Genomic DNA, 12,126 nt, shown 5'->3' with positions numbered 1-12,126 from the left:
AGCAACCAAAGGCTCATTATTTCTAGACCTTCCTGGAGTATGCTTTAGATTGACACCCTGGGTGCCATCTGGGGTGCTTCCTTGGCTACGGCCCTGGCCTGGCACTTGGGGTTCTTCCCTCTCATGTCCCCTCCCTACCCCCCGTCCAAGGGAGCCAGGGCCTGTTAATGCTCTCTCTTAGGTCAAGTCTACTAATCTGACAAAGAAAAAAAAAAAAATCAAAGGGCTCTGCCACACCCTCCTCCCAGTCTGTGGGCTCGTTCTAGTCTCCTGGAGAGCTCGCTCGTCACTTCCTCCTGCGGTTGGTAATCTTCAGTTCATCCAGTTCCTTGTCCTTTAAGTGGGACTCCGCAGTGGTTTCTGAAAGCTGGAGGGAAGAGCATCCAACTGTTACAAAGAAAGCCATGTCTGGGCTACGCCGCAGACGTGCATCAAGGGAAACTGCTGTTCCTCACCCAGCTAAGCCTTGGTAGCCAGAGGGATTCCTCCTCCTCCTCATGCCTCTAGCACATCTACACAACTGCATGGCGAAGGACATGTCCATGTGTGAAGGACAGAAACAACACACAGTGGGTGGGTGCGCTGCAGCTCAGAGATTACAAATCACATTGTATCATATATCTCATATAATGGCACTTAGTGAACAATGCTTTAAAAAAAAAAAAAGAACAAGTGGGGGGGGGCGGGGAATGGGACACTCCTTTCCTCATCAGTCTCTCTGACTGGGCTTTACAGCAGAAGGGGGCAGACACTGAACGTGAAGACAGAGGGCGGGCGGATGGTCTCTGCTTGCAGAGCCTGTGTGTGGCTTGTATTTGTTGCAAGAGGAAGGTACTACACTGATGCCACTTATCTTGCTGGAGAGATGAAGTCACAGAGTAGTAAGCCCGTGGAGCAGCGAAGATTCCCATCAGCCCCCTCACCCCTGCCATCCCCTGCACATGCACTGCCAGGCCCAGCAGACATAAGAGACTGACATTAATTTGGTATGTGCCCTTTGCAGGTCTGCACTGGGCACTGATTCAGCTTATTTGAGGCAAGATGCCTCCAAACATGAGCAGGCACCCCCACCACGTGGGAGGCCTTCGTCTAATCTCCATTCTTGCCACTATCCTAGGGCATCTTCAGAGAAACTCTCTCCACTGTCTAAACCTTTTCTCCTGTGTGGGTATCGGACACTGCGTGGACCACGCCCAGGGATTGTGGGTATTGTAAGACATCCTGCTGCAGCTTTTGATAGCAAGGCTGGCTTTTATATTTGTGTGTGGATACCCAGGAAATGGACCTGGCAATTAGGCCCTGGGGAAATCAGATAAATAGCTTGACTCAAGGCAGGGGAAACCTAGGTGTCACTTGGGAGTCCTTCCTCACCATGTCCAGCAGAATGTCCACTTTCAGCCGCAGGAGATTGTTTTCTTCTTCCAACTGTTGGTTTCGTTTGCGCAGGCGCTGAGTTTCCCTCCGGTCCACACCCCCACTAATCACCGAGTCTAGAGGACACAAAAAAGGAGGGAAAGGAGTCTCTGTCTGCCACCCTGACTGAACAAACACCAGGAAGGGCCACTTACCTGCCACCCACTGGCCATTCTCAAACTTCAGGCTCTGCCCCGCCAGGTTCATGGTGGGCGTTCCATAGTCAAGGCCCAGTTCCAGTTCCCGCGTTGACCGATCTAACTGTGGTAAAACAGCATGATGGCTCAGAACACCACAGAACCAGAGATGACATCAGAACGAGAGATGACACCCCCAGCTTCTCCCACCAGTTCTAGACCCAACAACACTGACATCTCTCCTCCCACCAGGACTTAGCACCTTTTTCCCCCCAAATATTTATTTCTTTATTATATATGAGTGCACTGTCTCTGTCTTCAGACACAGCAGAAGAGGGCATCAGATCCCAATACAGATGGTTGTGAGCCACCATGTGGTTGCTGGGAATTGAACTCAGGACCTCTGGAAGAGCAGTCAGTGCTCTTAACCACTGAGTCATCTCCCCAGCGCCCCCCTCCCCATTCCCCAGCCCCAGGATTTAGCACCTTTAAAGACACATTTTTTTGGGACAGGGTCTCACTATGCAGCCCTGGCTGACCTGTCACTATGTGGACCAGACCAGCCTTGAACTCACAGAGATCTGCCTCCTGAGTGCGGGGATTAAAGGCATGTGCCACTGTCCCCTCGTAAACTGAGTGTTTTTTTTCTTTTTACATCTACCTGACAGTTTAAAGAATCCCAATGTACATTTTTATATATGTCATCATACTTGGTTTTAATTCATTCTCCTCCTCTTCAGTGTATATTTATAATACAAGGAAACTTGTAAGTTGTCATTTGCTTAATATGGAAGCCCAAAATCCTAACAGTTCCAGGACTTGGTTGATGTACAATGGTCTAATTTCTGTATTCCTTGACAGAACTCAGCAAACACTCCTAAGTCAGGTCTGACTCCTGTGCATTCAGATATGAGTCTGACCAGCTCTGCCAGGGAGAAGCCTTCCACCCTGAGAGGGAGACACGAACAGCTTGACAAGCTGGTTGTGTGCACAGGGGCGTGCATGTGTGCATGCGTGTGCGTGTGTGGGTAGAAAAAGAGAGAAAAAGACAGGGAAGAACTCCTTAGAGCGAATGCTAAAATGTCCTTTGCTTGGTTAAGACTTCCTTGAGCACCCTATTTAAAGTGACAACTCTGTTTCCAAATCATTCTCCTTGTTAAAATGTCTGCCCACTCAACAGATGCAGGGATTGGTTCTCCCTTGCTACCCCCCAACCCCCGCCTCCTCTTTTTTTTTTTTTCCTCTTCTGTTACTGGGGCTTAACCTTGGGATTTGAATATACTTCTACTGACATATATCTCTTACAGTGCGTGTGTGTGTATGTGTGTGTGTGCGTGTGTACAGGAGTGTTCATGTGTGTGCAGGTGAATGTGTGCATACATGTGTAGAGGACAGAGGACAAGCTCCGGTGTCATTCCTCAGGTACCATCCACAGTTTGAAAAAAAAAAAAATTCAGGCCAGGTATGGTAGCTGCACATCTCTAATCCTAATACTCAGGAGGCAGAGGCAGGTGGATCTGCGTGAGCTCAAGGCCAGTCTGATCTACAGAGGTCCAGGACAGCTATGGCTACATAGAGAGATCCTGTCTCAACTCTGCTCCCCACAACACTAAACAAGTCATTAGATCCTATGATGGTATCTTCAAACAAAGGCTGTGGGCTCTCTTTTTCCCTCCCCTTTGCATTTTCCCTAGTAACCGCCTTCTTCCCAGTCACCCCGCCCCCACCCCAACCCTTCTTCAGCACCTCTGTTGAGGGGCTTTTCACTGTCTGGAAGCTCACGAAGTAGGCTGGTTAGCTGCTGGCCAGTGAGTCCCAAAGAGCCTCTTGTCCTCAGCCTGGTGTCGTCTTCCTACGCCCTGCCCCCTGCTCATGTGCCACAATATCCAGAGTCTTACTTTTTATTAGATTTGTTTGAGGGTGTGTGTCTCTGTGTGTGCGTCTATGTGTGTGTGTACACCACATGCATGTTTGGTGCCTGTTGAAGTCAGAAGACACTGAGTTCCTGGTCCTGCAGCTATGGATAGTTGTAAAGCACCAAGGAGGTGCTGGGAATCTGACCTGCCCTCCTCAAGAACAGCAAGCACTATTAACCACTGAGCTGTCTTTTCAGCCCATGCCCAGATTTGAAAATGTTGCTTCTGGGGATTAAACTTAGGTCCTCACATCTCTCTGCTGAGCCATCTCATTTCCCAGGAACTCCTTTTTAAAAATACTATAAATTTTGAGAGGGTCTCGTCGTGGTGCCCAGGCAGGCCTTGAACTTGTAATCCCAGGTCAGCCTCCCAAGTATCTGTACCACCAAGCAGGGCCCCTCTTTTCCTTACTCAGCACCTAAGAGACTGGCTGGTACACAGAGTTATCAATTGGCTGCTGTGAAATTGACGACTAGAGAAGATGGCTCTGGGCAGGCAGAGCGACATGCATAGAGGAGGCTCTTGCAAGGTTGCATGGCTGAATTGAAAGGTGCGCAGGGGACAAGGCCATAAGGTACCTTATGTGCCTTTCTCAGGACCTGAGCCACTGTCCTGTAATAACAGGATGCTATTAAGCCACCCGGGGGACAGAGAGATGGCTCAGAGGTTGAGAGCACTGGCAGCTCTTCCAGAGGTCCTGAGTTCATATCCACTACCACATGGTGGCTCACAACCATCTGTAATGAGGTCTGGTGCCCTCTTCTGGCCCACAGGCATATATGCAGGCAGAATGCTGCACACATAATAAATGTGTAAACCTTAAAAGGATCGCACCATGGATTGTGTTTCCTTATCCCAGAACTTGCCCGTGATGTCCTGCAAACGCTTCAGGGAGGGTGAGCTTCGAGGCCCCCTCAGACAGCAGCTTTATAAGTGTGCTGCCGCCTTTAGGACAAGGCTTGTCCCAATGAGAGTGCCAGGTGAATCTGTGTCGCTGGTGTCTGGAAGGAGGCTCAAAGCCCAAGGCGTGGAAACCGAGGATCCCAGAATGCTTAGTCCTGGCCTTAGCTGGGCTGCCATCATGATCCTAACTGGGGACTAGAAGCAATAGACTCAGAGCCTTCAGAGCTGGGCACAGAGCTGAGCTCTCCCTAACCACAGACCCGGGAAGACTTGGCTAATCTGCACAAATGTCATGTGGGAAAGGGACAAAGAAACTCTCATCTCTTGGTATGAAAGACCCAGCAGTAGCACCCAGATTTAAGGACAGGAATCAGCTGGGGACAGAGGACCCAGTTAGTGGCCACAGAAACTGAAAGGGTTGTGTGTGTGTACCTGTGTAGATCTGCACCAGGGATGGGAGGGCATCTCGTCGCTAGGAATGACTTTATTATGTATTTTCTAAGCATGGGTCATGCATTGGTTGGGTTCCAGGTTCCCTTTGGAAAGTTACCTTCATCCAGTGCTGTCACCGACCCAAATGTTTTTGGACCCCCTCCTCTGGAACTGTTATTATCCTTTCAAATGTCACTAACAGTGGCAAGTCACCATCTTTTGTGACTCTCTGAAATAAACTTGATTCTTTTTTCTTTTCTGAGCTTTTTTTTTGAGGGGGGCAGGGTGTTGGGGTGCACACCATTAATCCCAACACTTCCAAGGCAGAAGCAGGCAGATCTCTGTGACTTTGAAGCCATCTTTGTCTACACAGCAAGCTCCAGGACAGCCAAGATTATCCAGAGACTCTATTCTCAAAACAATAGCAGATTTATTTTTATTTTCCGTGGATGAGTGCTCTGCCATCATGTATGTCTGTGGACCTCGTAAATGCAGTGCCAGCAGAGGCCAGAAGAGGGCAGTGGATCCCCTGGAACAGTAGCTACAGATGGTTGTGAGCCATCCATGTGGGGGCTGGGAACCCAACCTAGGTCCTCTGCAAGAGCAACAAGTACCCTTAATGGCTGAGCCATCTCTCCAAGGCCCCAAACTTGACATTATTTAATTTTACTTTTGGAGACAGAGTCTCTCCCTGTACCCTGGATGCCCTGGAACTCTTTAAGTTGACTAGGCTAGCCTTGAACTCACAGAGGTCCCCTAGTCTCTATCTCTTGATTGCTGAGAGTAAAGGTCTGTCACTATACCCAGCTTGATCTTTAAACATGACTAAAATGAATTATTTGAACAAGTTTTGGAGCTAAAATATAAGCCAGATTGGTCATCACCTGGGACCGTATCACAAGGCTAGCTGTTGTAGGTTCTTGAATAAATTCTGAGAGTAGTTCCCATGAAGGAATTTGAACTTGACTAATGATATAAACTCCGAAGATGCCCTCCCTCCATGTTGCCTCTCCACCCAGTCACTCATGCCACCCCAGTCTCCACTCACAGAATGTAGGTTGGAGAGAGAGGCCGACTTCCGAGGAGGGGTCTTCTTTGGGCTGAATATGTTCCCAAAGAGAGGCATCCCCGGCTCAGTGAGGAAACAGCAACACTTCCTTCTCCTAGGGCTAAACAGATCAGTGACCTTATTTCATTGTTCTCTAACCATGAGAACATCTCACCCCTTGATGATTACCAATCCTGGCAATACCTACTGGGAAGAGTTGTCTGCTTAGACAGAACAGCAAAAGAAGGCCTGAGGTCCTAATAGTTCTGGTAGGGACTCCCACGCGCTGGGTGCTTCGTATGCGCCAGGCAGTGTATGCTAAGGCCTTTGCATAAACCCATTTAGCTCACAACTACCCCTCGACATGTGTGTCCTATTCACCCCATTTGGTTGGTGACATTTGGAAAGCCAAGGTCTTCAGTGGCAACATGCATTGGAACCAAAGTTTGTGTGGCTTCACAGTGATGCTAACCTCAGGCAACTCTGTCACCAGTTGGCCTTGCCAGCATTACAGTGTGGAACATGGGAAGACATTTCTACTATTCCTGTCAGCCAGTAAGAGCAGCACCAGGAACATGAACTTCTGCATAGACATCCTAAAGCCATGAAGGGGCGCTCGGATTTCACTCCCGGATTGAAAGTGGTACTTATCACAGTCCATGTGTCACGTCACCTGTCCTGAGAGGTTAAGTCTCAAGGAGAGAGCCAGCACATGATGGCAGTGACAATGACGCACACCAACACACTAGCTTGATCACAGCTCAACCTCCTGCAATGCTCATAAAATCAGTAACATCACTTAGGCTCGGGGAAGAGGTCAGCTTTTTAAGTAAAACAAGTAGACTGAAGACATAAAACCACAAGGCCTCATGGTACATTTTTTTCCCCAATGTGTGTGTGTGTGTGTGTGTGTGTGTGTGCTTTACGAATATTTGTGTGCAGATTCAGAGTCTGGAGGGGGATGTCAGGTGTCCTGTTGTATTCCCTTTAAACGGGCTCTCACTGAACCTGGAGCTAGACTTGTGACCAGCAAATACAAGCAGTCCTGTCTCTGCCCTTCAATGGTGTTAGAATTGCAGGGGTCCAAGTCTGTAGCAGGCTTTTCTCTGGGATGCTGGGGACTTGAATCTATATATATTTTTTTAAATTGGTACTGATGGTTTATTTCTTTTTTTTTTTAATTCAATATATTTTTTATTTACATTTCAAATGATTTCCCCTTTTCTGGCTCCCCACTCCCTGAAAGTCCCATAAGCCCTCTTCCCTCCCCCTATTCCCCCATCCATCCCTTCCCACTTCCCTGTTCTGGTATTGCCCTATACTGCTGCAATGAGTCTTTCCAGAACCAGGGGATTGAATCCATATTCTTATGCTTGAGCAGCAAGTGCCCACATTCACTGAGCCTTTCCCCCAGTCCCCTTCACAGACTTTAAAAACACACACTTCAAGATACAGGCCATTATCAATGCCCCGAAAGATGCTCCCATATCAGCAGCTGCAAGACCTCTGAATGACTAGATAACGCAATTCTGCTGAGATCCTAGTGTTCTTTGGTGAAGCTCTCTCATAGAGGACTAAAGGTCAACAAAGTTCAGGGTTTTGCTTTGTTTGGTTTTTCGAGACAGGGTTTCTCTGTGTAGCCCTGGCTGTCCTGGAACTCATTCTGTAGACCAGGTTGGCCTCGAACTCAGAAATCCGCCTGCCTCTGCCTCCCAAGTGCTGGGATTAATGAAAGTCGTGCGCTACCACTGCTTGGCTCAGGGTTTTTGTACCTGGTTTCCAACCAACACTGTTGCTCACCCTCAGGGGAATCGCAGCATTTATTCCTCAAAGGTCTCAATGGCTTTGTTTGCTGTTGTTTTTAATGTGTCTGGGTGTTTTGCCTGGGTACCACGGCGTGCCTTGTGTCTGCAGATTCCTACAACTGGAGTTACTGGAGATTGTGAGCTGGGAATCGAATCCGGGTTCTCTGCAACAGCCACCAGTTCTCTGAGACTCTGAACCATTTCTCCAGCCCGTGAGTCCCTTATTTAGAATCACGAATAAATACAGCACGTAGCTCGTAGGTTAAGAGTGCTTTTACGTTTACAAACTGTTGGGACATTTGATGCTCACCACGACCCTGAGAAGTACATAGAGTTGTCCCCTTTATAGGAAACTGCACTTACTGTGCGAAGCTTTAGTTTGCATCAGGTTATAAAATACATTATCTTCATTCTGACAAAAGAAAATTAAAGGAAACATCTTTGGTTTTCACTGGAGTCTCAGAGGGAAAGGGGTCTCGAAAAAGTTAAGAGCCAGCCTGCAGGTCCACAGGACCCAGAGAGTTCAGTGCGGGTTAGAAGTCCTTCCTTCAAAGGATGGGTCAAAACACCATCTCCGAGTCACCGTCGCAAGATGTGCCCGCGGGGCACGCCCCCACCCGGACTGCCCGCTGTCCTCTCCAGGGGTACCCGGGCATCCCACCCACTATCTGGCGCGGATAGCTGCCCGCCGCTCCCAGAAGTACCTGCCTGCGAAGACCGAGTCCAGAGCTAGCCCGCAGCCTTCTGCAAGGATCCGCCCAGGCCGCGGCAACCGCCTCGACCACGATTGGCGGGCGCTGGGCTCCCATCGTGCGCATGCGCAGCCTCTCTGGCTTCTACCACTGAGGACGCAGGGGGAGACACCTCCGGGGCGAGCCTCCGTGAAGCAGCGGGGCCCCTGCTGTCTCCCTCCGGTTCACGAATAGAGGAAAGCCTTGGGCACGTCTTCTGGAGAGACACACACGCCTTGTGGCATAGACCGGAGAGACGTGCCCCTCTAAAACTGCTGGTCTGGTCCCCGGGTCCGCGCCGCCGTCGCCATAGTAACCGTGTTCATTGGCAACAAGGCAGGCAGAGAGCTGCTTTGTTGTGGTAAAAGTGTAAGTGGTGACCCAGGCTGGACTCACAGTAGCAAAATGGCCCGACCTGCAGCTCCCCCGCCCCGGCCACAAAACAAACCGCGCCCCTTCCTGGTGGTTTGGGGCCGCGGATGCCGGCGGCCATCCGGAGCCTGGTCGGGTCACCGGAGGGGCCGGTGGCGGAACCCGCCCTGAGGCTTCGGGATTCCGCCGAAGCTTCCAGGTAAGACAGACGGACAGATACGACGACTCTCTGCCAGTAGCAAACTGGCTGCTGCCAGTCCTGCCTCCTCCACACTCCCACCAGCAAGGGAAATTGAGGTCCGGGGAAGGTCGCCCAGTGTACAAGGGGCAGAGAGCTGGGGAGTCAGCTCCAGGGTTCCTCAAGTCCTAAGAACCGGTATTGTAACTCAGTTTAGTAAATGAAGAAATCCAGGAGGCGTTTCCTGGCTGCCTAGTAGGTGTACGAGGTCATCCCCAGGCATAAAGGACAGGAACCAGCGTTCCATGTCCAAGCGGTTTCCCTCCACCTTTGCCACACAGCATTCGAAGAGAATTCCGCATCAAAATCAGAAGAGAGAATTCCCCATCAAAATCAACCGCTAGCGTAGCAATCATGACAGAAACATAAAGCAGAACACATTTGTAAATTGCGACCATTCTAGCAGCTTTTGAATGTTGAACCCAGAGCCTTTCACGCTGAGTCCATGGGTGATATCCCAGAGTAGGTAGATAAGGTCTCACTGGGTGCTCCTTATCTCATCCTCCTGCCTCAGCCTCTCAGTGCTGGAATTCCAAACATACAACCAGCCTGGCTTCAGGCTGCACCTTTTTTTTTTGGGGGGGGGGGTCTTGTTTGTTTGAGATGTGAGAGTGGGGCTCACTATGTAGTTCTGGCTGGTCTCCCAACGTACAGAAGTCCTCCTGCCTCTGTCTTCAGAGTGCTGGGATTAAAGTCAATTCAAAACAGTTTACATTAACTTTACTATTGCACTTAACTCAGTTTGCCCAAAATATGATTAAACACGTATTTTAAATTTTATCATGTATTGGTTTTTAATTTTAAAAGAATTTTTACCTTCTTCAGTTGCGCTAACCAAATTTAAGAACTTTGTTTTCGTGTGTGGCTAATGGCCATGGGGCTGGGCAGCGTTCAGGGAGCTTCTGTCTTGCCCTGTTGCCCTCTGTCTGGGTGCTATCTCTTCTCCTCTTCAGCCAGTTAACTCCTGTTCTTCCTTCAGCACCTTGACCTCTGTAACTAGGTCAAAACAAACTTGCAGCACTTCAGAGACAGAGGCAGGATGAGCTCTGTGAGTTGGAGGCCAGCCTGGTCTACATAGTAAGTGCTAGGCCAGCCAGGGCTACATGGTGAGACACTGTCTCAAAAACAACAACAACAACAATTAACCCAAACCACATGGTCATCTCCTATCCCTATGCACATTCTTTGGAAGCAGTAGTGAGTTATAATTCACCATCTTATATGTAATTTTTATGAATTATGCTGTATAATTATGTACTTATTTTAATTTCACAAGTCTACCCCAGTAACCCCACTAGGACTATGGATCCAGTCTGGCTCAGTTTACCATGCTGTGCCCAGTTGGAGCACACTTTTTGGTCTCTGAGAAGTCCTCAGTAAATAGTCACTGAGCGGGTGGCTGACGGTGCTGGCGAACAGCGGTCCAATACTGCAGTCAGCATTTCACGTGCTATCAAACGCTCCCTCTGAGTGGGAACTCAGTCCCGGCTGCCTCGATGGCCCCAGGGGAAGGGCTCCTCAGCTCCCACTCATCCGCCCCCGCACCTGGCTGGCACAGTGCTCCCCAGAGCCAGGCCTTCAGGGAAGTTTGCTCTCCCTCCTCTGCAGGCAGCGGCGGGCTCCAGAGCACACGTGTCCTTAAATGGAATGAGGGAGAATTCAGCCGGGAGCCATGTGTGTATTTTAAACCTTCCTCTTTAGAAACTGCTCGATTCTCACATTAGGTGTGAGTAATAGCATTAGGCTAAAGCTGGAAGCGTCCTGTCAGAGTCATCGGAGCCTGGCTTCCCAGAGAACATAGTGTAATTTTCCAGCCATTCTGGGGAATGGGTAGGAGGACGATGAGAAGGCCTGAGATGCACCTGCCTCTTCTCACCTCCCCCTGCTTGGCCTGTGGGGGCAACGACTAGGAGCAGGGCACAAGAAACGGTACTGACCTGGGGCCTGGGCCAGCCTTTCCTTCCGTCCAACCAACTTGGAGCAGTTCAGGGGTCAGATGGGGTGGTGTGGTGGGGTCTCTGCAACCACCAGGCTGCAGAGCAGTGATCAGAAGGAGATAAGAAAACAGTTTGCTTCAGCAGGACTCGGTAGCCGGTGTTGGTTCGAACTTAGAGTCTGACCCTGAGTAGTTGATTTTAGGTATCTTTGTGCAGAGCACAATAAAAAAAAAAGATTCCTGGTGATAAATAACTCAAGCCTATATACTCTACACAACAAAGGTTAAGGTAGGATGCCTCAAAGTGTCGTACAAAGTGACGTACAGGTGAGATCGCCCATAAAGATGGATTTTATGGATAACTGAGAAAAGAGCTCAAGATAAGGAAGTGTGGTAAGGGTCTGGAGGAAGAGCACTGTAGACGACTGAATCAGACAAGGTCGGGTCTGGGGGATCCGTACAGCCTGGTCACAGGTCACACAGTTAGCACGGACCATCCGTACAGCCTGGTCACAGGTCACACAGTTAGCACGGACCATCCGTACAGCCTGGTCACAGGTCACACAGTTAGCACGGACCATGCTATACCCGTGCCTTCTGGGTGAGAAGACGGGTTCTATACATTTATCCCTTTGAGATTTATTTTATGTATATAAGTACACTGTCACTCCCTTCAGTCCCACCAGACCTGCCAGAAGAGGACATTACATCCCATTACAGAGGGTTGTGAGCTACTATGCAGTTGCTGGGATTTGAACTCAGGACCTCTGGAAGAGCAGTCAGTGCTCTTAACCACTGAGCCATCTCTCCAGCCCACATTAGGGACTACCTCTATGTTTACCTCCCTGGTTTCCCTAAAGCTTATCTGTGAGCACAAGAACCTCCGTGCCTCCTCCAGGGCAGTGTGTGATAGACAACTTCTTCTAAGGAAAAACAAGTAGCTAGCAATTTCTCTAATCCTAGTGATCCCCCGCCCCCCTCCCCCCACTAATTGTCCTGATGGAGAGAGTCATAGAGGAGAGTCATTCCACACACACACACACACACACACACACACACACACACATACTCGAATTACGTGCATTTTGAAATCCTGTTGAGAATGTGCTTCCCAGGGCTGGGGAGATGGCTCAGCAGTTAAGAGCACTGACTGCTCTTCCAGAGGTCCCAGGTTCAATTCCCAGCAATCACATGC

At 49.5% G+C, this 12,126-nt stretch overlaps 1 protein-coding gene across 3 annotated transcripts; it reads right to left on the bottom strand.

Moving 5' to 3' along the window:
- Positions 1-205: 205 nt before the first annotated feature.
- Positions 206-8,469, bottom strand: Cby1 (chibby family member 1, beta catenin antagonist). 3 transcript variants are annotated; one of them, XM_052161189.1, is made up of 6 exons: positions 8,359-8,451; positions 8,018-8,066; positions 5,850-5,970; positions 1,569-1,674; positions 1,372-1,490; positions 206-367 (listed from the first exon to the last, which is right to left on the bottom strand). In XM_052161189.1, the coding sequence occupies exons 3-6, from the start codon at positions 5,925-5,927 to the stop codon at positions 287-289; spliced, it is 384 nt and encodes a 127-aa protein (XP_052017149.1). In that variant the 5' UTR covers positions 5,928-5,970; positions 8,018-8,066; positions 8,359-8,451; the 3' UTR covers positions 206-286. The 3 variants fall into 3 exon arrangements, with proteins under 3 accessions (XP_052017149.1, XP_052017148.1, XP_052017147.1); XM_052161188.1 differs by lacking the exon at positions 8,018-8,066 and having other exon boundaries at positions 8,359-8,469; XM_052161187.1 differs by lacking the exon at positions 8,018-8,066 and having other exon boundaries at positions 8,363-8,420.
- Between the last annotated feature and the right edge of the window lie 3,657 nt (positions 8,470-12,126).

Source organism: Apodemus sylvaticus, chromosome 17 (assembly GCF_947179515.1).
Source record: "Apodemus sylvaticus chromosome 17, mApoSyl1.1, whole genome shotgun sequence".
Classification (NCBI taxonomy): domain Eukaryota; kingdom Metazoa; phylum Chordata; class Mammalia; order Rodentia; family Muridae; genus Apodemus; species Apodemus sylvaticus.
Note: the sequence above shows the minus strand (reverse complement) of the source record. Positions and strands in the feature narration are given on the sequence as shown.

Coding starts and splice junctions, on each gene's coding strand:
- Cby1 (XM_052161188.1), bottom strand. CDS start 5,927: ATGCCTCTCTTTGGGAACATATTCAGCCCAAAGAAGACCCCTCCTCGG. Junction 1,675..5,849: donor CTCTCTCCAACCTACATTCT/GTGAGTGGAGAC, acceptor GTTTTACCACAG/TTAGATCGGTCAACGCGGGA. Junction 1,491..1,568: donor GAATGGCCAGTGGGTGGCAG/GTAAGTGGCCCT, acceptor TGTGTCCTCTAG/ACTCGGTGATTAGTGGGGGT.